Genomic DNA, 27,148 nt, shown 5'->3' with positions numbered 1-27,148 from the left:
AGGGGAAAAATTCACGCCACAAAACTACTCGCTTTTTTCGCTCCACTTCCTGTTTTGGCGTGACTATACCCACTACACAAATTTGACTTCAAAAATCATGGAAATGTTTGAACTGATCTTAAAGACAGCGCCCCAGTACAATTCAAATCCTTTGAATTGTAAAAAACATAGCATGACAAGTTCTGAAATACAATTCAAAAAAATGTATTAATTTATGACATTAATATCATTAAATCTGCTTTAAAAGTCAAATCAAACCTGTTAGTAATGAGAATAAGCAATAAAACAAGACGAGAACAACAAAAACAAGCAAGACTAAAAATTCAACTTAAATTCAACAGAATCAACATCAAATAACAACTGCTATGAACTCAAATTGCCAACTATATTCTCAATTCTCATTAGCAACCTGTCATTAAATGTCGATGAGTCTGCTCACTAATAATATTAAAAAGACAAATAACCAAAATCGCAATAAAAATAGCTGAAACTTTTTGAAAACACTGAGTATAAAAGTCACAGAACGCAACAGCTACTGAAGGATATAATTACATCAATTATTTGAGTCCTCAATGACCACAGTTGAGACCTGTCGTCAATGAGATGAAGTGATAAAACAGCAATAAGTACAACAAATACTAGAAAAACTAAAAAAAATCACCAAGACATTTTTTTAAAAACGTACCAGCGTATAAGTCAAGAAAAGCAATACCTATGAACTGAAATGACTTGCTTTAATTGAAACCTTTTTATAGCAACCAATGAGACCTATAGATAATGAGAATAATTCGAGGCGACACAGTTAAAAAGAAAACTCGCAAAAAATTCTATGATTATTATTGAAAACAACTAGTGTCAAAGTCATAGAAAGCACTAGCTTTGAACAAAATGGTTAAATCGATAAACTTAACCTCTATTAGCAGCATCAGAGACCTGTCCCTAATGAGATTAAATGAGAAGATATCGAAAAGTACAACAAATACTTGCAAAACTGAAAAATTCACTCAAAACGTTTGAGAAAAAGTAGTGTCAAAGTCATGAAAATCACTAGCTATTAACTCCAGCCATTAATTAGGTTCTTTTACGCCTCATTAGCAACCAATCAGATTTGCCGGCAGATTGCCGGAAAATAGCCGCGATAGACGCTTGTGGCCTTCCACAACTAAAGAAATAAGATAGACCAGCAGTTCTTTAATAGACCACTAGACTTTTTAGGTTAGATTCGGACCGTCAATTTTATGACAAATACGGTCTATAAGGGGAGCTTTTTCAAAATTGATATTCGAAATCAAAAACTAAAGACTAATATTAAAGAATTAGGACATATAAGTTTGCAACTACTTAGATGCACACTATTGATTTTTAATTAAAATGTTCATAAAATTTAAAGTTTCATAAGTGAGTTCAGAAGTCATTTTTTCGAGTGAGGTAAGTCACGCAATTGACCTAAAAGCAGAAATAACGTCACGTACACAAATTTTAATTGCAAAGTAATAGAAGTCAATGAAGTCAATTCCAAGAAGTCAATTCCAAGAAGTCAATTCCAAGAAGTCAGGTCGTAAGAATCATCGATGGAGACGACGAATTAAAAAAAAACCACGATGTCCCCAATAAATCTTGAATTCACTAATATTTTATGACAACAAATAAAGGCAAATTTTGAGCTGCCCCTTAATGAATTCAAGCAAAGGCACATAGGCACAGTTAGAACATATATGTACCGTCTTAAAAACACTGAAGGAGAGGAACCTCTTAAAACTCTCGCACCTGAAAAGCAATCCATCTCAAAAACCGCCAAATTGTTCAAACACCAATTTCTCACTCCACTTTAAAGGTATTTTGAAAAAAAGTCACGCCTCAAACCTACTCGATTTTTCGCTCCCTCTGCTATTTCAGTGTGATGCCAAAATCAACACTCTAATTTGACTTCTCACTGACTTTTCACGTGAAAACTCCGAAAAAAGCTTGAACAGATCTTAAAAAAAGAGCGCACCAATACAATTCAAAATCTTTAAATTGTAAAAAGGAGAGCGCCTAAATAATAGCCGTTTGAGCGGCTGACGGCGGCTATTAATCAGTTACTGGAACTTAGCAGTCCGCCAAGTAGAACTGGAAAATGACTTACGGAGGAGACCATAGAGGGTACATCTCCTGTGTTAGCCGGCAGCAGTAATGTGTTGCTCTCTTTTGCTAGTTTTCCAAATGCATCAATGTACTGCTCTGCTATTGCAAACGAGGCAGCATTCTTCCCATCCTGAGAACAAACTTATTTCCATCAGAAAAAACACACCGATATCATTCCAGTTAATACAGTCGCTATTCGCTCGCCTTCAAATTCAGTAAATGATACACCCAGTACCGGTAAACCCCCAAACCATTTTGCCCTTTAACTCTATATAACTTTGACGGATCACTGATGTCATCTCTATTAATGAATCTTACTTCATTATGTGTTGCAGATTAGTTCATCAACTTCGTGTACTATTTGATGGTTTATTGCAATCTTTCTAGCAAAATCCGTTTTAAAATGTTTTGTAGTTTGATGGATACAATTTCTGAAATATGCACATACATTTTATATTAAAATTTTGAACATATCTATCAAATTTGAAAACAACTGTTGAATATTACAAGAAAGAATGCAACGAGCCGTTATATTTAAGAAGTGGATGAGCTAATCTTTGACGCATCATGAAGGAAGCGTTAATGAATCGGACTTGAACCGAATCCAACTTCAGTTATGAGCAGTTTTGAATTGTAGGATGCAGAGAGTGAGTGTACCTTTTGTAGGAGTGCCTGACTAATAGTGCGTATACTGTTGGCTCTTGCCTCTGCCACACTGAGAATGGCCTCTGCCTCTCCCTTGGCCATGTTGATTGACTCCATCCTCTGTGCCTCACTCCTCAGAATCTGCGCTTGTTTCACTCCCTCCGCCACATTCACCTAGATACATATTTAAAACGTCCGAAACGTCGTCTCATCAAAAATGAAAATATATCAAGCTAATATCGAGGAAAACACTAAGACATCAGGTAAATAAGACCTCAGTAGCTAGCTTCCTCAGAAAAATCGCACAGAAAAAAGAGCAGCAGGAGTAATATAATTGTTACAAACTTTGTTTGAGCGCTATTAAACATATTCAATCGTTTTACATACTACTTAAAAACAAACGCCATCGGAATACCACCACCAACTGAAGAGTACAATCACTAAATCACAAAATTCGCGCAAAAAGTTCTCTCAGAAAGCCAGCGGCATCACAAGACAAAGACAAAATTGGAACTCCGACGGACTTTCTGAGAGAGAAATTGAGACCAAGCAAAAATCAAGGAAGGCAAAGTAAACTGAAAAGTCAGAAAGAGCCAAACAAAAGTTTGCATAAAAAGCAAGTTAGCAATAATTACTTCATACCTAAATCGAGGGCAATTAAACATTTTCAAATTGAAAATCACAAAGAACTTCAAACGATAAACAAAATCTTAATTTCTTAAATGATTTTTAAAAGTTAATTCAAAAATGAAATGAAAAAAAATCTATGAAGTGAAAATCTCAAACGACTATACTCTAAAAGAACAAACCAATCTCGAAAATAACATGACCATTCAAAGTTTTAAGATGGCATATCGCATTTAGGCTTTAAATAAGAAATTTCGTTTTAAATAAGATTTATTCCGATTTAATAACATGCAATACTCTCAAAACAAATTATATTCAAAGGCGTTTTAAGATTTAAGCGTTTTAAAGGCAGGCTGAAACATTTTGATTGAAAGCGATTAAAAATTTGTGTTTTCGGCAAACCTTATGATTGATCCAAAAAACTTATATACCGTTGCAGGTGCTTTTCCCGATTGTGAGTTGTGGAAAAGTTTTTATTTAAGAAAAGCAGTTCTTTGATAACTTTCACTCCATTAATCGTAAACTAATTAACAAATTTGAACAACTTCAGTTATTTGTTTTTCGATTATCAGATTTGTCAAAGAAATACAGTCCCAATTTTGAGTTGCAAATAAAGAATTAAAAAAAAGTTGCTATTGATACAAATTGCGCCCCGCTTGTCAGCTGCTTTGATAAAGAAAACGACATAGGTTCATGAACATAAGTGTTGCCCGATATGATGATGATGATGGAGGTTTAGCCACTCTTTCCAGACCCAAAAGTGGTTGTCGATAATCAAAAGGCTTGACAGAATAAGTGTTTTCAGCAGCTTCTTGAACTATTCAAAGGTTTTTGCGTTTCGTATATAATCAGGTAGCTCATTCCATCCTTTAACAACTTGGAAACTGAAGCTTTTTCTCATAGCATCTGACGAGCATCTTGGGATTCGAAACAGTTTCTGACGTGAGGGTCGAGCAGAAGTTGTATTCCGTTGAAAGAAATTCTCTATGTCGATAGGGGCCATCGATCGATCAACTTTAAACATGAGTGCTAACAATTTGAAAAGGATCCGTTAATCTATAGGTAATCAGTGTAACCTTTTGAGTAAATTTTTTGCTGAGACGTTCTGTGAATATTCCAATACAAACTTTGCAGCCAAATTTTGAATTTTTTGAAGTTTTCTAATAAGTTTCTTACTTAACCGAAGGTATACAACGTTACAATAATCCAGGCTAAAAAGAACAAAACACGATAAAAGTTCTTTCCTTTGCTTTTCGCACAAAAACTTTCGAATTGAATAGAATTTCCGTAGTTGTATATAACACTGCCTACAGACGCGGTTCACCTGATTCAAAAAAGTCAGCTTGCAGTCTGAAGTAAAACCTAACAAGTTTATTGAGCTTCTCAATGGTAACTCAATCCCCAGTAAAGTAGAGGGGTCAATAGACGGAATATTAGAATTGCGATTGAAAAAAAAACAATAAGATCAGTTTTGCTACTGTTATTCACCAACTTTAACTCGCACATAACATCAATTATTTGTTTCAAAATGAAACTTATGGACGTAAAGTTGTAATCTAATTCAAAGATAAATTGACTGTCGTCTGCGTAAAAATGATAAATTACGCCAGTTGCATTTAAAAACTCATAAAGTGGGGTCAAAATAAAAGGAGAACAACACTGGTCCCAAAATCGAGCCCTGTGGAACTCCAGCTTCATTGTAAAACTAATCTGAGAGCTCATTCTCAACGGTGACTTGCGAATTGCGGCTTTTCAAGTTACTTTCAAAAAATTGTAATACAAATCCATCAAAGCCAAGCTTATTTTGTAAAACTTTGAGTAACACATTAAAATTGACTGTATCAAATGCAGATGTCAAATCAAGAGATATCAGAAGTGCTAGCTTCCTTGCAAAAATTTCAGTCACTCTCTCAAGGAAATAAACTATTGCTGTTTCGGTTGAATGATGCTGACGATAAGCAGACTGTAGTGGCGGCCACAATCCATTCCAGTCGAAGTAATCAACCATTTGCTGAAGAACACATTTTTCGACTATTTTAGACATTGTTTTAATATTTGTAACAGGTCTATAATTTTCAATTTCATTCTCGTCGTTCTTTTTATGGAGAGGAATTATTATTCCTTGCTTCAGCGAAGATGGAAACACACCCGTTAATAAAATAGAATTTATGAGGTCATAAAAGACTCGACGTAGCAATTGATGATAGCTTTAAGGACGTGCGTGGGAAAGATATAATGAGGTGCAGTGGAATTCGAAATTTCGTTCAACGTTAGGCGTAAATCCGAACTACTAATTAACAAAAAGGAAGAAAAACTGGATTTGCAAGTTGCCTCTATCTCGAGCGTTGTGTTACCAAAGTTCTGTAAGAGAGTACTAACTTTTTCTCTGAAGAAATTACAAAATCAGTGCGCTAAGGTAGTTAGATTTTCGTTCCTAGCTAACTTATAAATTTTTCTTCTGAACAATTCGTCAAAATTGAGAAATCTCAGCTTGCTGGACTTTCCAGACAACTGTTGAGATAAATAACTGTCTCGGTTCAATTTCCGAAGTTCCTATAATCGCATAAATGTGATTGTAATCTGACCACACTCTCAGTTGATCGGATTTTTCTGCAGGTTCTCTCAAGTTTACGCTTCAAGTGTTTTGCTTTAATGCATTCATCATCGAAATATCGAGGTCCATTTGACAGCACAAGAAACCTTTTGAAGGGCACTAGCTTATTTCTGACAGAATTGGCACTTAAGTGGAAACAATTATAAAGTTTATTTACAAAATTAAATACTTCTTCCGAATCCATTTCCAGCGAAATGACTTTAATAGAGTTGTTCTGAATCATTTCCAGCGTAATGATTTCGTCAAAAAAGAGCATAAAGCTTTCAGCGAACTCAGAGTGATCTACCGATTTCCATACATACCCTTCGCGTGGAATCTTCTCGCGTGTAACTTTTTCAATTTCCATGTTAAAAGTAATAGCGTAATGGTCAGAGGGCATTGTTTTATCTATATTCAGGTCAAAAGAGACATCTTTGTTCATCAAAACCAAATCAAGTAAATTGCCCTTACTTGTCGTTGCTTCACTGTGAATAGATACTAAACCATGCTCTTCCATAAGGTACGTAAACTTCAACTGATGGGGTCCAATTTTATTCAAAGCAATATTAAAATCTCCCATAATTGAATAATTGAATCTCCCATAACATTTGAATACATCGTAGTATTATCAGACAGTAAACTGGATAACTCCTCCAGGAAATGATTGACCGAACTTGATGGTGGTCTGTATCCAACTATAACGAGAGTCTTTTGGCGATAAATAATTTCAACTCCTAGGCACTCCAAGCACGGTAGCACAAGTTCAAAACGAAGCTTTCTTTTGAATTTACTTTTAAATAATAGAGCAACGCCACCTCCACGGCAACTTGTACGGTTAACATTAAAAACAGAATAATTAGAGCCGGCTATTAAATCAACACAGTGTTGAGTGAAATCGGATATACAGGTTTCGGTAATAGCGAATAAAGAGATATCATGGGCTAATAAATAAGGCTCAATAAAATCTATTATATTGCAAATTGACCGTGCATTCCATAATCCTACTCGTAAGCAATGATGTTGTAGTCAATTCACCTGCGGCTGGCTACTAGACTGAGAAATTAATGTCTTCAGCCAGTTTCGTGCTTCCTCATTTAGAAAATACCCTCTTAATATTACGTTAGCCAGCCAAGTTTCAGTGCTCTCAACAAGTTCTGTTGAAAACCGGGGAAAACGACATGGAAAGATTTAAGCTGCCTGTTCCTGCTAGGTAGTTCTCTGCATGCCAAAGGTTTCAAATTTTGCTCGTTACAATAATCAAGAAGTGATGCGGTATCAATGGACTGCGGTACTCTACTGATAAAATAATGTCTTCTTGGAGGAATTGTTGGTTTTGGTTGAACTCCTTGTAAACTAGCATTCGTTTTGCTTCCCTGAACTATCGCAATTTCTTTAACAGACCGTTTCCGTTTTTTCGGTTTATCACTCGACACCGAAAAATGACTGTCCTTGCAATTTTGAAAACTGAAATATGGTCGTGAGGGGTTCTCGGTCCCACAACTTTTTGCGAATACGTGGGTAGATTTATCGGATTGACTAACGGTTTGGTTGCTTCTGCTGCACTTGGGTAATTGAAAATAATATCATCTTGCGTATTCGTGATACTCTTTAATTTCGGTAACATCGGATTCAATTTTGTTCAGTTTATTCAATTTGGAATTCAGTTGAGATAAAATACGAGTAGGAATTACCCCAGAACATTCTTCGCATGACCATTGCACAGAATCACATTGAAGTATGTAATCTGTAAAAGGGTCACATTCCGTGCACAAACCAGCAGAAGCACACCACATGCATAACGTTGAGCACATGCATAACGCTCCACTGTGCATTTGCATCCAGCACAGAATTTCGGGGGGTGACCAGTGTCAGCCCCAAGCATATTCATTTAATATGAAACTATTTAATTGTTTTTAGTATTTTTACTATTTTTATTTTAATATTAACGGCGAAAATTTTATTTTTAGTTATTTTTACTATTTATATTTTAATATTAACGGCGAAATAGATTTCCATGGGACCAGAGACAAAGTGTGACTGATAAATTCAAATCCTATCTTTAATATTAAATTAAAACTCAAACGCCAATGTCTTCCAAGAAATAGAGCTTTATAGTAATCTAGTTTAGATTGACCTCTATTCAGTTTCATTTAGAGTTTACGTTCTCAATCAATTTAATCAAGGAGCAGAGAGGTTTACCTAAAACACATAACAGGAGTTAAAAAAAGACATCAAGTAAGAAGTAGCTAATTGACTTATTGGCGCGTCATCAATTTTTTGGAACCAAAAAAGACTGATAAATTAAAAACAAACAAACAAATAACGTCGAGCCAATTGCTCTCAGCTGGTGTGCAGGTAGCTTTGTTAGGTGATAGCTCCGGATCAGGGTGGCTAGCTTTACTTTAATTAAGGTATTGTATTAAGGAAACGTCATATGGTCAGACGAAAATCAGTCAAGCGAAGAAGACTTCAGGACTAGAATTATTGCTACAAACTTTGTTTAAAAGGAACTAAAAATAATAGTAATACTTCGAAATCAACTCGAAGCAAAACTTCAAGCAGCTACCGCCTACTACCTACTCATAAAAACTTTTTGTCATTATAAAGTTCAGTAAAAAAAACTGAACAAGAAAATTGAAACAACTGACTAACGCCGCATTAGGGCGATGAGCGGAGTGGGAGGGGGTAAGCGTTGGGGAGTTAGGGTTGGGAGAGCTGGACGAGAGGTGGTTTCAGATCACCAGGTAAAGGATGGTGAACGGGGGAAGGGTTGGCTGGATTTAAGGGTCAAACTTTTAAGATTCAGAGCCGCCATTCACACTATGCGATTGTCTCCTAAAAACATTTTTGTTGAAATCGCAAAATTAGAAGATTTGTAAGGCGTGCGGCTCCAAGATAGCTGCTCAGCCACTTAATGGCCTCCGGGCTTTACATGTTTAAAACTTTTTGAGAACAAAAAACTTGAGGGGTCAAACGAAAAATCGCTCAAGCAAAAAATCGCATTTAAAAAAGAACTTAGGACTAATATAATTGATACAAACTTCGTTTGTATCAAACGAAATAAAGAAATAAATCTGATAACTTTCTCGGCAAATCTTCCATAGACTACTGAGCGAATTAATTCTTCCGGGCTTGTTTATCCCGTTTTTGAGGACGAAATGTCAATGTTGAGAAAAAAACTATCAGACGAAAAGTCACTAGTATAAAAAAGCATCAAAAGCACCAGTAGGGCCAATATAATTACCAAACCTCCATTGATATCAATTAACAAGTAACTGAATAAGAAAAAAACCAAAAGTGCACAAAAGAGGTAGGAAGATATCTTCAAAAACAAACAAAACAGGCTTACATTTGGCTTTTGACAAACAACCTAAAAATAAGATCAGTCAAACCAAAAGATGACCAAACCAAAAAAACTAACGGCGCCAAAAAAAATTACTGAAGACTGACTTCAAGACTAAAACTACCAACAACAAACTGCTTTTTATGTGTAAACTAAAACTACTTTTTATGTGTAAAAAAGCCAACACAATAAAATGGCTCAAAATTGCATGCATCTGAAAGTTTAAAATGTCCTCAAAAACATACCCAACCGTACAATATACCCAACATACCCAAAAAAACCTCTTCGAAAGAGCCGAAATTAAAATTGTACTCGCTTAGCGAATAATTTTTATGGTTTCTTCTCTCCCTTTCAACAAATCGACCTAATCAATTGTTTTCACGTACGACATTCACATTTACATCTTATTTCAGTGACACTTAACGAACTTTAAAAATGAAATCGCCATAACACTTATTCGAGTCGTTAAATCAACCATCAGAAAACATAGCTGGCAAATTGCCAAAAAATAGCCATAATAGCTTCATAGATCTGTCGTATCAAAAAGAACGTAAAAAAGACAGACCAAAAAAGAAACTTATTCTTCTATAAAGGGCTTGAGATGTTAAATTTTGATTATGAATTTGTATAAGTTATTGCTGTTTCTATATGCTGCTCTTAAATAACCTTCAATTAGAGTGAAAAGCAACGTTTGACCTTATCTCTTTGAATTAAAGAAAAGTCAATTTCAGAGTGAAGAAGTCATTTTTAAGAGTGAGGTAAGTCACGTGTGACCAAAAATTCAATCACGCGAATGAACAAAAAAAACTAGCTCCACTAAGAGTGAAAATGACATTACGCACGCAATTTAGTTGACATTGCATGAACGAATGAACAAAAAGCAGATTTGAAGTGGTTGTGACGTCATATGATCGTAACAAAAATCTTGACGACGAAATAAATATAAACCAAGAGAAGGCCAATAATAGCCTCAGCTATCGCTTCGCGGCTATTAATAACATTTCAAATAAGGGGAACAACAGCAATTCGAAATTGAAGTTTCTTCCTTTTCTGCTCGATTAATATCTTTCTAGGAGCAGGCAGGTCCTGGTAAATCTGCTCATGCGTTAGGAAGTACGATTATGTTCAAATACGTAAAAGAAGATAGGATCGGTAGTTAAATATAAATTTGCAAATTTACATCGTTCATTTTTTTGACGTGCTGGACCATAATGTGCGAATACACATTTCTGATTCTCCTTCTTTAGATATATTAAGATGGCAGAATAGATTCTGGCTACCGAATAAACTATTCATGGCAAAAACAAGTCGAACTTTTCTGTTGGGAAAATAATAACCGACTGAATTCTTTGGCCGAATTCTCTCAAATGACAGGCAAGGGGTGGCTTTGGTTGTAGCTAACTTGCACGTAGGGATGCACGGAAAAGAGAAGCGTAAAATAATTGGAGGTCAATTATATACAACAAATACAATATGAAGTCCTGCCTACTCAGCAGCTTCGATGTATCAATCATTACTAAGGCTATAAGACTTATACCGCAATTTAATGCTCTTGGGCTTTACCAATCGGGACCCAAATTACACAAACTATATTTGAGAGCAAATAAAAAAGCAATTCTCCCAGGCCTGTTTTGGCTGCAAAATCACAACACTCAACCACAGGCTGTTTGCTTTTCACCACTTCTTTTCAAACATTAAAGTTTGCTCTTGTTGGTTACTTCTATCAAAAAAGTGGATCCAACTACTTATAGAGGATTAGCATCTTTTCCGTTTGTATCAAAAAATCTGACCGGATTAAATTTAGAACAAAAAATATAACAATTGGCAAACTAAACATAACCGACTAACGTCGGGCGAATTGCTCTCAAACGACCGGCGAGCGGTTGGCTTGGTCAGTAGCTAGCCACGGGGGGGGGGGGGGTGCACCGGGGGCTGATGGGGGCAGCACTGGGTGGGGGGGGGCAAAAGCGCGGTGGGGGGGGGGGTGGAGCCAATAGTGGGGCTGGGGGGTCAACAAGGGGGGGGGTGTCAACCTCTAAGAACCGCCCCTCACACCATAAGTATAAGTATAAGTCTCCAAGACAGTTTGAGCTGAAACAGACCTGAAAGGCTCTAAGAGCACATAATGCCCGCTGGGCGCTACCTGTTTATCCCGTTTTTGAGGACGAAAAGTCAAAAGCGTCAGACGAAAAATTTGTCAAGCGACAAATCGCATAAAAAAAGACCGACAGGACTAATATAATTGCAACAAACTTCGTTTGAGAGCAATTAATTATAATCTGTTGTCGTCGCTTGATAATTTTTGGGGATCTTTTCAACAATTCTCCCCCCCCCCCCCCCCCACCCTTTGGTACCTAGTAGAGAATCGCCACCCCTTTGGTGCTATACTTTACCACAATATTAGTTGGCCTACAGTTTAGATAGCCGAATATCAGTTTAAGTGCAATTGCGGACCGCTGTTCACGGCCATGCCTCTCACGCGCTGTGGGATGTAATCCGGAAATCGCGGGTCGATTATCGCGGCGAAGCGCCCACCGACCCACCAGTAGGAAATTCTTTTCGCTTTGTATTCCAATTCGGCTAATTGCCCTAGCATGGCGCACTTTATTCTATCCAGTTTAACGCAGTATGAGAGTAATGTGTATATGGTGACTTCCGCAGCATAGGGCCAGCGAGACGGTACCCATATACACATTACTCCAATTCACTTTATATATCCACATCTCTATATTCACTTCTTTTATATTTAAAATCTATCATTTCTTGTCTCACTTAGTGCAAGAATTAACCATTATCAGACGGATAGTTCGGGTTCTATCAATGAAACTGCTCCGCAGATCCCCACTGACTCCAGTGAACGTATCCCAGTACTAGTATAACTAGAGAGACCGTGTAAATAGCACGTAAAACATACTTGCGAAAAAACGAACAAAAATAGAAAGAAATATTATAATAAAAATTTTTATATACCCCCCTAATCAATATTTAATCAATCTAAAACTAAAAACTTCCTGTCTCACCTGGTGTAGTGGTTAAATCATCGAGTCTAGTTAAGTTGCTTTAGCAAACGGGAGGTTTGGGGTTCCTTCCTCACTGACTCCAGTGAATGTCCCACGACTTTGATGAAATACTATGAAACTAAGTGAGATAAAAAAAACCAAATTCACAGTTCTTAAAAAGGAAGATCCCTGCTGTGAGACTGTATAAGGGACACACTGTGACGGGTATACAGTCAAAAACACTGAGATCGGTGGAAACACAGTGATAAGTGTTTTTTGTTCACTGATAGAACCTAAATTCACCATTACTATCTCTAATACCTTTATCATCAAATGGATCAATAGCTATTTTATATTGCTTCTTAGTTTCTTAATGATGTCTATTGCTATCAATAGTATAATTCGTTACATATTTACTTACACCCCCATATTTAGCATTTTTATAATCTTCCAAATTAATTTGGTTTTTAATAGTAGCTTTAGTTATACCTTTTAACTTTTTCTCATCTTCTCCTTTAACTGTATTATAACAATATGCTTTAGCTTTAAGGAAGCAGGCTACTATAATAGTATCATTAGGTAATTCATCCTTCATCTTACCCAACTCATTATTATGTAAAATATCTTTTATCTTATTCATTTCAGTTTCTATATTACTATCTAAAGGAATATTTATGTTTATAAATATACTATCTGTATCTGTCTAATGATAACTACAATCTAACTCTTTCTCAAAGTAATCATATATAGCTTTATACATGAATAGTTTAGGTTTTTCTAATATAACAAATCCAATATAATTAAACTCATCTAATTAAACATTACCTCTTGATTTATGTACGGCTACTAGATCATCATAAACTCTACAGAATATTTAAAACCAATATTTTCTACTAATTTAATATATCTATCTACATCATTAACTAACTCTACATCTTGTCTATTATATACATTCTATTGTTTTTCCATAGAAGGCATTATTCATTAACTTAAAGAATACATCCCAAAATTTATCACCCTTAGCTTTAGTCTCCTTTCTTTTCTTAATATTAAACTCAATATAATGCTTTAACCACTCACTCTTACTATACTCTAACTTTTGCTTAATTTTAATATCTTCCAACTTCAAACCACTAGCTAAATACCAATCTAACATCTCACCATCAATTACATAATCTACCTTATCCGTTAACTTTAACATTAACTTCTCATTAGGTTTATATCCTTTCTTTTTATTTACATTTTGATAATCTGTAAACTGTCCAATGTTTGCCTTAGTCTTTTCAGGAAAGAATGGATACTTGTTTGTTTTCTGTTTCAAGTCATCATTATACTTTATATCAATATTGTAGATATAACCCTTAGTAGAGCTAGAGCTAGTATAGACCAGATCACATACTTTAATCTCACCAGTAGGTAAAGCTTGAACCATAGCAGAAGCATATAATGAGTTGAAGTTATACATTTTACATGACAATCACCTAATACTGAAGCTAACCCACCTCTAATACCATGTTGTATTGTATCATAAATATTAACTGTATTTTCTTTATAATACTAAAGTCTAACATTAGTATATTTCAACCCACACAACCAGGTTAACCCAGGAGTAGAATATGTGTAACATGGATCTATTTCATAATATTCTAAACACATAGCTCTAAATTTCTCAAATACATCAACTGATAAAAATACATCTGTTTTAAGATATAACATCATATAATCCTTCATTGTCTCACATTTAGTATCTTTCCAACAATCAATTGCTTGCTTATATTCTTTATTTGTAATACCACTTTGTTTCAATTTAGAATAGAATGATTTCTTAGGTGGTAATGTTGTTTCATGTAGTTTATCTATACTATCAAACCATTCATATGGGAATATACCTTTACGTCTTTCTAAGCCACATTTATTTAATGTTATACATTCTTCATGACTCAATGTTTTACTTATAGCATCTAAGCTAAGTGGATGGAAGAACCTAAACACATTTAATGCTTTAGCATAACCCATATCAATACTAATATAAATCTCATCAGTTTTAGTTAATACTTTAAGTCTAATGGGACTCTGTCCATGGTGTTTCTCACCCATCTTCTTTGCTAGTTTAGTTATAAATAGATGATTATCATAATTAGAAGAATTAAATGCATACATTGGTATAAAATTATTCTTAGCTTGGAGGTTACATTTGTTGTGAGCATAACCTCTGAATTTACCATTTAGATGATCATGATCTCTAACGACGTCTTCACCCAAATTCTCATTACAATAGTAACATCTACTATATAATCGGTGAAACCGCTTCGCGGATGGAGTAATACTTTCTTCTTTCAATGGAACATTTATACTAAATATATCTTTAAATAATTTATTATAATGATCTACTCTATTCACAAACCAATCAACTACTTTATCGCCACAGTTACATTCATACTTATCTTCTAATATATCAGGATAGTCATTGTTTATATATAAACTACAAGCAATAGGTAAGTGTTTACCATCTTTTATTATACATTCAAAATCATAATATATAGCAAATGGTACACTATTCTTATAATGGAACTTATCAAACTTTAGGTAATCATCTTTATGGAATGTTCTTCTTCCTACATGTTTCTGTGTATTACATAATTCTAAATGTTTGTTTAATGCATCTTCTGTTCCAAATGATAGACAACATTTTAGACATGGATAACATATATGTTTAGATGATTTTCATAATAAGAATGATACATCTTTACATAGGAAGAAATGATTATCCCAGTATAATATATTACATCCTTTAGGATCATTATGATTAATTAATACAGGATTAATAGTTTTATTTTTTTAGATTAAACACATTAAATAATATTTTATCTTTATTTAGTTGTTGTATTTTCTTTAAGTGATAATAATCATATGGAGGTATAACCCCATTTGGTAATTTTATCTCATTAATATATTCAGGTTTATTATATTTACTAACTCTATTTGGATCACGTGATGCAGGATGTAGATAAGCAATTAGACACCATAGCAAACACTTATTATTAGTATTATTTATATTAAGTATATATCTAGACGTGAATGGTAACTCAGTATCACATCCACCACTAGGATAAAACCTGTGAATATACATTGTCCTTTTAACAAATCGTTGCATGCTCCATCCAGATTGATTCATCTCTTGCTCCTGCACTCTAGACTCAAGTTCCCCATTCAATAAATCCAAGTCATGTGCGCCATTATATTGTCTGGTCATTAACCTAAATGTAAATTCATTTTCTTCTAACTTATCATCTGTAGGTTTTGTATACTTAACTACATCAAAGGTATTAAACTTAATATGGGGATGTATGTTATGCAATGACTCCAGTATTTTCAAGAATTTAGGATCTTCATAATTACTACTAGTTATTATTATTTGATTATGCTTCATGTTATGATCTAATCCTAATTCACTAACTTTATCTCGCCACTTCTTATCAACAAGTTTTTTCTGATTATTATTTTCTTTATGTTCTTCTGATTCATTGTGTTCATTTTTATTGTAATATCTAGTATTACATATATTGCAATATCCTTCAGTTATATTTTTATTATTATCCTTATCCTTATCAGTTAAACTGCTCAACGAAATTGTTTTGCAAATTCGCAGATCCTTTCCCTCTACATTATCCAGATGCATCTTTGTTTTCAAATGTTGATCCACACTATATTGACTTAGAGAAGTCTTACCTGTTACACAATCAAACCTGGTTCCATTCTTTATTATTTCCCCATTAACTAGTCTTACATTGTTCCTATGTTTTAATGTTGTCACATGATTATTATAAGCGGTATTATTATCTAGATATATCTCACAACTATCACAAAACTTTATTCCTTCTTCAATATACTGCTCATCTAACTTTTGTTCTATATCTTTATTAGTAACTTTTTTTCCCTCGTCCTTAGCTTCCTCAATAATTTTATTTCTATTATATAGTCGTGCATTCTTTTTATGTTTAAGTGATTGAATATGTCTGTTATAATTCTTTAGAGTTAATTCCTCATTACATTCTTCACACTTAAACTTGATTGTTTTAGTCATTTGGATAAAGACAAAATCATCAGATGAATCTGAGTCTAAATCTGAGTCCTTATCCTTATCAGAATCTACATCTTTAACCCTATCAGAACCTAAATCCTTATCCTTATCAGAACCTAAATCCTTATCCTTATCAGAACCTAAATCCTTATCAAAATCTGGATAATATTTTGCATCAACCTTGCGCAATGACTCACGCATATCTTCTTCTCGTTGTTTTAATTTAGTAACCTGTTTATCATGCGACTATTTTATTTCTTCATTTATTTGATTAAACCTTCTGATTGATTCCAAAGATTTTTCTAATTCTAACTTTTGTCTTTCCTTATCTACTGGTTTGATTTCTTCCCTTGGTTTGTTTTTATTTTGTAACATTTGGACTGCCATACTAGTAGAACTAGATGGAGCTTGTCCATGAGATTGAGCTTGTTCATTCGTGGAATGAATGTAACCGGTATAATCTTGTTGATTCATTTTTATATGCAAAATTTTGAAATAATATTATTTATATACCTTTTCAATACTATAAAAATGATTAGTACCAAATGTGATAAATGTAAAAATAAAGTTTGGTGTTGGAGTTGTGATGAATGCCAAAGTAAACCTTTATCATGTTTTGTATGTGATGAAATTATAACATATAGAAAGACATAATCATATGAGTAAGCATTATAATGATCCAGATCAATATCTAACATGTCATAAGTGTAAAGTAAATAAACATATCTCTCACTATAGATTCAAACATTACACTTGTAGGATATTCTTATATCTCAATAGATATAGATTTGGTCACACTAAAGAAAGATTTAAAGAACATGCAAAGAAATATAATATCAGCGAAGCTGGTTCCCAGATCAGCGAACCCAAGTTTAGTCCTGTTAAAATGTTACTTGCGTTCCCGTTATTTATTATAATTAAACTTATTATTATTATTGTTTATTGGAATTATGATAAATATTCTGATTTAGGGAAGAGATTTAAAGGATATAGGAATGTTGTACCAGAACCATTTGAAATGAAAAAACAACTTTATAATTTATGGCCCATCTTATTCTGGTAAAACAACTTTTATAAAAGATTATTGTGGTTTGTATGACACTGTTAATGTATTCTGTATTGATGGTAGTGAGTGGAAGGGATATAATGTATATGGTGTTGATGATTTAAAATTATTAGATAATTTAGATAGTTTTGCTAATAGTCTTATTATATTTGATGATATGGGAGAAAACAATAGATTACCAGCTATAGACTCATTGTATTCTAAAAATAGACATCACAATATTAATATAATATGTGTAGGTCATACTGTAACAGATTCAAATACAAAAGCAAGAGATAACACCCCAGCTATATATATTACTTTAAATAGTTCACAACAATTCTTTGAAAGAGTACAAGAGAAGTTTAAAATTGATTCTAATCTATTTAGATTTAAACATTATAACTATGGTGTAATAAATTATAACACTATAAGTGACTATTATATTGTATTAGATAAAGATAAAAATGTTGTATATGATTCTAGAATAGGTGATCTTGATATTGAGAAGTATGTTGACTATACAGAGTTTAAGGAAAAAGAATATAATATACTAAGTAATTATTTGACAGATAGAATGATAGAACCATCACATATTAAACCAAAGGAGTTAATGTTCTATTTTGAAGAATATTTAGAATTTAAGGGAATACATAAATCAATTAATTTATATAAAATAAATACAAATATAAAAAGTGTACTTAGTGAGATACATAGCGGATATATAGTTTTGGGCGGTGCAATTAGTTTGTTTGGAATTGGATATAGTTACTTTCAAAGTAGTGGTAATAATAAGAATAATAATATTAGTGGAATAGATATAATGAATATAGATAAGGCAAAAATTAAATTAAAAAATGGTAAGAATATGTCAATAGGTTATGGCATGATCGATAAAAATAAAATTGATCTCAATGATCCATTTACTATAGTAAGTGCTTTAGCTAGTTGTCTTGTAGGTATTTATGCAACTCATAATCATATTAATTCTAAATTTAAAAATGAAGGTAACATGTAGAGAATGTAATAATAAAATTGATACTAGTAGTGGTTATCCAGAACATGAACTAATGGATCATTATAATATTTCACATAAAAATTTAATGGGAAGATGTATGAAATGTATGTATAAAACATATAGTGGTTATCACTTTTTCGGTGAATGTAAAGTTAATAGAACAGGCCTTATAACATCAGTACATAGTTGTATTGATTATACCGATATTAATGATAGTGATAGCAATGATAATATTGATAACAATAAAGACAAAGATAAAGATGATTTAAATAAGATTTTGAATGAACTAAAATATAATATTATAGAGAATTTGAACGATTACATTAAAAATGATTTAAAAATAGAAAATATGAGATAAAAACAGAAATTATAAATGAGATAAAAACAGAAATTTTAAATGATTTAAAAACAGAAACTAATATTAAGAAGAAAAGTAATGAAACTGATAATAAAACAACTAGAGTTTGTTGTTTATTTAAAATTGAAAAGAATAGAGATTGTTTTTATAAAACTGGTGGTTTATGTAAAGGTTGTTGCTCAGAGAAAGTTTCATGTCCCTCATGTAATATTGTTATAAATAGATCTTCTCTTAAACATAAAAAAGGTTCATAACATTCAATCTCTAATTTCTAACAACATCTAATAAAATGATTACAAATTACAAAAATTACATGAGATTACCTAGATTATTTAGATTATCATGATTAAAATAATCTATATAATCCATAATAATCCATGTAATCTCATGTAATCTCATGTAATTTTTGTAATTTGTAATCATTTTATTAGATGTTGTTAGAAATTAGAGATTGAATGTTATGAACCCTTCTTTATGTTTGTTAAGAGAAGATCTATTTATAACAATATTACATGAGGGACATGAAACTTTCTCTGAGCAACAACCTTTACATAAACCACCAGTTTTATAAAAACAATCTCTTTTCTTTTCAATTTTACATAAACAACAAACTCTAGTTGTTTTATTATCAGTTTCATTACTTTTCTTCTTATTATTAGTTTCTGTTTTTAAATCATTTAAAATTTCTGTTTTTATCTCCTTTATAATTTCTGTTTTTATCTCATTTATAGTTTCTATTTTTAAATCATTTTTAATGTAATCTTTCAAATTCTCTATAATATTATATTTTAGTTCATTCAAAACATTATTTAAATCATCTTTATCTTTGTCTTTATTGTTATCAATAATATCATTGCTCATTGCATATCGGTATAATCAATATAACTATGTACTGATGTTATAAGGCCTGTTCCATTAACTTAACATTTATCGAAAAAGTGATAACCACTATATGTTTTATACATACATTTCATACATCTTCCCATTAAATTTTCATGTAAAATAATATAATGATCCATTAGTTCATGTTCTGGATAACCACTACTAGTATCAATTTTATTATTACATTCTCTACATGTTACCTTCATTTTTAAATTTAGAATTAATATGATTATGAGTCGCATAAATACCTACAAGACAACTAGCTAAAGCACTTACTATAGTAAATGGATCATTGAGATCAATTTTATTTTTATCGGTCATGCCATAACCTATTGACATATTCTTACCATTTTTTAATTTAATTTTTGCCTTATCTATATTCATTATATCTATACCATTAATATTATTATCCTTATTATTACCACTACTTTGAAAGTAACTATATCCAATTCCAAACAAACTAATTGCACCGCCCAAAACTATATATCCGCTATGTATCTCACTGAGTACACTTTTTATATTTGTATTTATTTTATATAAATTATTTGATTTATGTATTCCCTTAAATTCTAAATATTCTTCAAAATAGAACATTAACTCCTTTGGTTTAATATGTGATGGTTCTATCATTCTATCTGTCAAATAATTACTTAGTATATTATATTCTTTTTCCTTAAACTCTGTATAATCAACATACTTCTCAATATCAAGATCACCTATTCTAGAATCATATACAACATTTTTATCTTTATCTAATACAATATAATAGTCGCTAATAGTGTTATAATTTATTACACCATAGTTATAATGTTTAAATCTATATAGATTAGAATCAATTTTAAACTTCTCTTGTACTCTTCCAAAGAATTGTTGTGAACTATTTATAGTAATATATATAGCTGGGTTGTTATCTCTTGCTTTTGTATTTAAATCTGTTACAGTATGAACTACACATATTATATTAATATTGTGATGTCTACCTTTAGAATACAATGAGTCTATAGCTGGTAATCTAATGTTTTCTCCCATATCATCAAATAGAATAAGACTATTAGCAAAACTATCTAAATTATCTAATAATTTTAAATCATCAACACCATATAAATTATATCCCTTCCACTCACTACCATCAATACAGAATACATTAACAGTGTCATACAAACCACAACAATCTTTTAAAAAAGTTGTTTTTACCAGAATTAGATGGGCCATAAATAAAAAAGTTATGTTTTTTCATTTCAAATGGTTCTGGTACAACATTCCTATATCCTTTAAATCTCTTCCATAACTCAGAATATTTATCATAATTCCAATAAACAATTATAATAATAAGTATAATCATAATAAATAACGGTAATGCAAGTAACATTTTAACAGTACTAAACTTTGATCTGGGAACCAGGTTCGCTGATCTGGGAACCAGCTTCGCTGATATTATATTTCTTTGCATGTTCTTTAAATCTTTCTTTAGTGTGACCAAATCTATATCTATTGAGATATAAGCATATCCTACAAGTGTAATGTTTAAATCTATAGTGAGAGATATGCTTATTTACTTTACACTTATGACATGTTAGATATTGATCTGGATCATTATAATGCTTACTCATATGAATATGTCTTTCTCTATATGTTATAATTTCATCACATACAAAACATGATAAAGGTTTACTTTGGCATTCATCACAACTCCAACACCAAACTGTATTTTTACATTTATCAAATTTGGTACTAATCATTTTTATAGTATTGAAAAGGTATATAAATAATATTATTTCAAAATTTTGCATATAAAAATGAATCAACAAGATCATACCGTTTACATTCATTCCACGAGTGAACAAGCTCAATCTCATGGACAAGCTCCATCTAGTTCTACTAGTATGGCAGTCCAAATGTTAAAAAATAAAAACAAACCAAGGGAAGAAATCAAACCAGTAGATAAGGAAAGACAAAAGTTAGAATAAGAAAAATCTTTAGAATCAATCAGAAGGCTTAATCAAATAAATGAAGAAATAAAAGAGTCGCATGATAAACAGGTTACTAAATTAAAACAACGAGAAGATATGCGTGAGTCATTGCGCAAGGTTGAAGCAAAATATTATCCAGATTTTGATAAGGATTTAGGTTCTGATAAGGATAAGGATTTAGGTTCTGATAAAGATAAGGATTTAGGTTCTGATAGGGTTAAAGATGTAGATTCTGATAAAGATAAGGACTCAGATTTAGACTCAGATTCATCTGATGATCTGGTCTATATCCAAAAGACTATAACAAACAAGTTTAAGTGTGAAGAATGTAATGAAGAATTAACTCTAAAGAATTAACAGACATATTTAATCACTTAAACATAAAAAGAATGCACGATTATATAATAGAAATAAAAATATTGAGAAAGCTAAGGACGAGGGAATAAAAGTTACTAATAAAGATATAGAACAAAAGTTAGATGAGCAGTATCCTGAAGAAGGAATAAAGTTTTGTGATAGTTGTGAGATATATCTAGATAATAATACCGCTTATAATAAGCATGTGACAACATTAAAACATAGGAACAATGTAAGACTAGTTAATGGGGAAATAATAAGAATGGAAGTAGGTTTGATTGTGTAACACGTAAGACTTCTCTAAGTCAATATAGTGTGGATCAACATTTGAAAACAAAGATGCATCTGGATAATGTAGAGGGAAAGGATCTGCGAATTTGCAAAACAACTTCGTTGAGCAGTTTAACTGATAAGGATAAAGATAATAATTTAAAAAATTTAACTGAAGGATATTGCAATATATGTAATACCAGATATAACAATAAAAAGGAACACAGTGGATAGGATGAACATAAAGAAAATGTTAAACAGAAAAAACTTGATGATAAGATGTGGGGAGATAAAGTTAGTGAATTAGGATTAGATCATAACATGAAGCATAATCAAATAATAATAACTAGTAGTAATTATGAAGATCCTAAATTCTTGAATATACTGGAGTCAATGCATAACATACATCCCCATATTAAGTTTAATACCTTTGATGTAGTTAAGTATACAAAACCTACAGATGATAAGTTAGAAGAAAATGAATTTACATTAAGGTTAATGACCAGACAATATAATGGTGCACATGACTTGGATTTATTGAATGGGGAACTTGAGTCTAGAATGCAGGAGCGAGAGATGAATCAATCTGGATGGAGCATGCAACGATTTGTTAGAAGGACAATGTATATTCACAGGTTTTATCCTAGTGGTGGATGTGATACTGAGTTACCATTCACGTCTAGATATATACTTAATATACATAATACTGATAATAAGTGTTTGCTATGGTGTCTAATTGCTTATCTACATCCTGCATCACGTGATCCAAATAGAGTTAGTAAATATAATAAACCTGAATATATTAATGAGATAAAATTACCAAATTGGGTTATACCTCCATATGATTATTATCACTTAAAGAAAATACAACAACTAAATAAAGAAAAAATATTATTTAATGTGTTTAATCTAAATAAAAATAAAACTATTAATCCTGTATTAAATAATCATAAAGATCCTAAAGGATGTAATATATTATACTGGGATAATCATTACTTCCTATGTAAAGATGTCTCATTCTTATTAAGAAAATCATCTAAAAATATCCATGTCTAAAATGTTGTGTATCATTTAGAACAGAAGATGCATTAAACAAACATTTAGAATTATGTAATACACAGAAACATGTAGGAAGAAGAACATTCCATAAAGATGATTACCTAAAGTTTGATAAGTTCCATAAGAATAGTGTACCATTTGCTATATATTATGATTTTGAATGTATAATAAAAGATGGTAAACACTTACCTATTGCTTGTAGTTTATATATAAAAATTGACTATCCTGATATATTAGAAGATAAGTATGAATGTAACTGTGGCGATAAAGTAGTTGATTGGTTTGTGGATAGAGTAGATCATTATAATAAATAATTTAAAGATATATTTAGTATAAATGTTCCATTGAAAGAAGATAGTATTACTCCATCCGCGAAGCGGTTTCACCGATTATATAGTAGATGTTACTATTGTAATGAGAATTTGGGTGAAGACGTCGTTAGAGATCATGATCATCTAAATGGTAAATTCAGAGGTTATGCTCACAACAAATGTAACCTCCAAGCTAAGAATAATTTTATATCAATGTATGCATTTAATTCTTCTAATTATGATAATCATCTATTTATAACTAAACTAGCAAAGAAGATGGGTGAGAAACACCATGGACAGAGTCCCATTAGACTTAAAGTATTAACGAAAAACTGATGAGAATTATATTAGTATTGATATGGGTTATGCTAAAGCATTAGATATGTTTAGGTTCTTCCATCCACTTAGCTTAGATGCTATAAGTAAAACATCGAGTCATGAAGAATGTATAACATTAAATAAATGTGGCTTAGAAAGACGTAAAGGTATATTCCCATATGAATGGTTTGATAGTATAGATAAACTACATGAAACAACATTACCACCTAAGGAATCATTCTATTCTAAGTTGAAACAACGTGGCATTACAGATAAAGAATATAAGCAAGCCATTGATTGTTGGAAAGATACTAAATGTGAGACAATAAAGGATTATATGATGTTAAATCTTAAAACAGATGTATTATTATCAGTTGATGTATTTGAGAAATTTAGAGCTATGTGTTTAGAATATTATGAAATAGATCCATGTTACACATATTCTACTCCTGGGTTAACCTGGTTGTGTGGGTTGAAATATACTAATGTTAGACTTAAGTATTATAAAGAAAATACAGTTAATATTTATGATACAATACAACATGGTATTAGAGGTGGGTTAGCTTCAGTATTAGGTGATTGTCATGTAAAATGTATGAATAAAGGTATAGATCCTGAGTATACTGGGAAAGAGAATTATCTAAAATATTTAGACTTCAACTCATTATATGCCTCTGCTATGGTTCAAGCTTTACCTACTGGTGAGATTAAAGTATGTGATCTGGTATATACTAGATCTAGCTCTACTAAGGGTTATATCTACACTATTGATATGAAGTATAATGATGACTTGAAACAGAAAACAAACAAACAAGTATCCATTCTTTCCTGAAAAGACTAGGGCAAACATTGGACAGTTTACATATTATCAAAATGTAAATAGAAAGAAAGGATAAAAACCTAATGAGAAGTTAATGTTAAAGTTAACGGATAAGGTAGATTATGTAATTGATGGCGAGATGTTAGATTGGTATTTAGCTAGTGGTTTGAAGTTGGAAGATATTAAAATTAAGCAAAAGTTAGAGTATAGTAAGAGTGAGTGGTTAAAGCCTTATAATGAGTGTAATATTAAGAAAAGAAAGGAGACTAAAGCTAAGGGTGATAAATTTGGGGATGTATTCTTTAAGTTAATGAATAATGCCTTCTATGGAAAAACAATAGAATGTATATAATAGACAAGATGTAGAGTTAGTTAATGATGTAGATAGATATATTAAATTTGTAGAAAATGTTGGTTTTAAATATTCTGTAGAGTTTGATGATGATCTAGTAGCCGTACATAAATCAAGAGGTAAGTTTTATTATATTGGATTTGTTATATTAGAAAAAGCTACACTATTCATGTATAAAGCTATATATGATTACTTTGAGAAAGAGTTAGATTGTAGTTATCATTACACAGATACAGATAGTATATTTATAAACATAAATATTCCTTTAGATAGTAATATAGAAACTGAAATGAATAAGATAAAAGAAATTTTACATAATTATGAGTTGGGCAAGATGAAGGATGAATTACCTAATGATACTTTTATAGAAGCTTGCTTCCTTAAAGCTTAAGCATATTGTTATAATACAGTTAAAGGAGAAGATGAGAAAAAGTTAAAAGGTATAACTAAAGCTACTATTAAAAACCAAATTAATTTGGAAGAAAAAAATGCTATATATGGGGGTGTAAGTAAATATGTAACGAATTATACTATTGATAGCAATAGACATCATTTAGAAACTAAGGAACAATATAAAATAGCTATTGATCCAATTGATGATAAAGGTATTAGAGATAGTAATGGTGAATTTAGGTTCTATCAGTGAACACTTATCACTGTGTTTCCACCGATCTCAGTGTTTTTGACTGTATACCCGTCACAGTGTGTCCCATATAAAGTCTCACAGCAGGGATCATCCTTTTTAAGAACTGTGAATTTGGTTTTTTTATCTCACTTAGTTTCATAGTATTTCATCAAAGTCGGGGGACGTTCACTGGAGTCAGTGAGGAAGGAACCCCAAACCTTCCGTTTGCTAAAGCAACTTAACTAGACTCGATGATTTAACCACTACACCAAGTGAGACAGGAAGTTTTAGTTTTAGATTGATTAAATATTGATTAGGGGGGATATATGAAAATTTTTATTATTTTAATATTTCTTTCAATTTTTGTTCAAGTTTTTTCGCAAGTTGGTTTTACGTGCTATTTACACGGTCTCTCTAGTCATACTAGTACTGGGATACGTTCACTGGAGTCAGTTAGGATCTGCGAAGCAGTTTCACTGATAGAACCCGAACTATCCGTCTGATAATGGTTAATTACCAGCTTAACTCTGTACTAGTGGCTTGCACTAAGTGAGACAAGAAATGATAGATTTTAAATATAAAAGAAGTGAATATAGAGTAGTGGATATATAAAGTGAATTAGAGTAATGTGTATATGGGTACCGTCTCGCTGGCTCTATGCTGCGGAGGTCACCATATACACATTACTTATGAGCATACACGGAAAGTTTAGTCGTCTCTGATTGGTTAATAAATCGCTCGCTTAAATTCTATTCAAGAATAGGCCCCCCTTTTGCAAAAGGGGGCAATTGTTGAAAAGATCCATTTTTGGCGAATGGTCGGGTTGCACTCCACTCGGCCTCTCCGTGGCCGCAACCCCCCCCCCCCCCCCCCCCCCCCCCCCTGACGGGGTCAGGTTGCTACCACTGATAAACTTTGATACGCTATTTTCCAATTTTTCACTAAAAATAGACGGATCTATTCTGTTTCGGCCCCCCAGCTTAGTGAGCTTTTATTTTTTACGCCCCCCAGGAGCACGTGCTATTTTCTTACATAGTAACGTACTATATAACAACATATAATTCGTAACTAGGGGGCGTAAAACACACTGAGGGGCCGAAACAGAATAGATCCAAATAGACTTTTAAAGAACTGAGATTAAGATCGATCAATCAGAGCTCATGGGTTATTAGGCTGTATGCTCTACGCCCACTTCGACGTCTTACATTAAGATCTGGGGCACAATCAGAAAAATAACCAAGGAATAACTGGCTCATATAGGATCTATTCTGCCCGAACAAACCGAAGCATAGGGGGCAGAATGGATCTGAACATTGAACAAGGGGGTCTTCCCCATTATAGACCCCCCAGC

General features: G+C 32.3%; 1 protein-coding gene across 1 annotated transcript in view; it reads right to left on the bottom strand.

Moving 5' to 3' along the window:
- LOC142346583 (stomatin-like protein stl-1) overlaps positions 1-27,148 on the bottom strand; it is a 36,835-nt gene that overhangs the window by 1,535 nt on the left and 8,152 nt on the right. Inside the window, exons 5-6 of the mRNA XM_075398875.1 lie at positions 2,782-2,943; positions 2,126-2,254 (exon numbers count right to left, since the gene is read on the bottom strand). Coding sequence (XP_075254990.1) covers positions 2,126-2,254; positions 2,782-2,943 — 291 coding nt within the window. The remainder of the gene's footprint in view (positions 1-2,125; positions 2,255-2,781; positions 2,944-27,148) is intronic.

The sequence above is a fragment of the Convolutriloba macropyga genome, chromosome 1 (genome assembly GCF_964194025.1).
Source record: "Convolutriloba macropyga chromosome 1, txConMacr16.3, whole genome shotgun sequence".
Taxonomy (NCBI): domain Eukaryota; kingdom Metazoa; phylum Xenacoelomorpha; order Acoela; family Convolutidae; genus Convolutriloba; species Convolutriloba macropyga.
The sequence above is the reverse complement of the archived record's forward strand: the minus strand, read 5'-3'. Positions and strand labels throughout refer to the sequence as shown.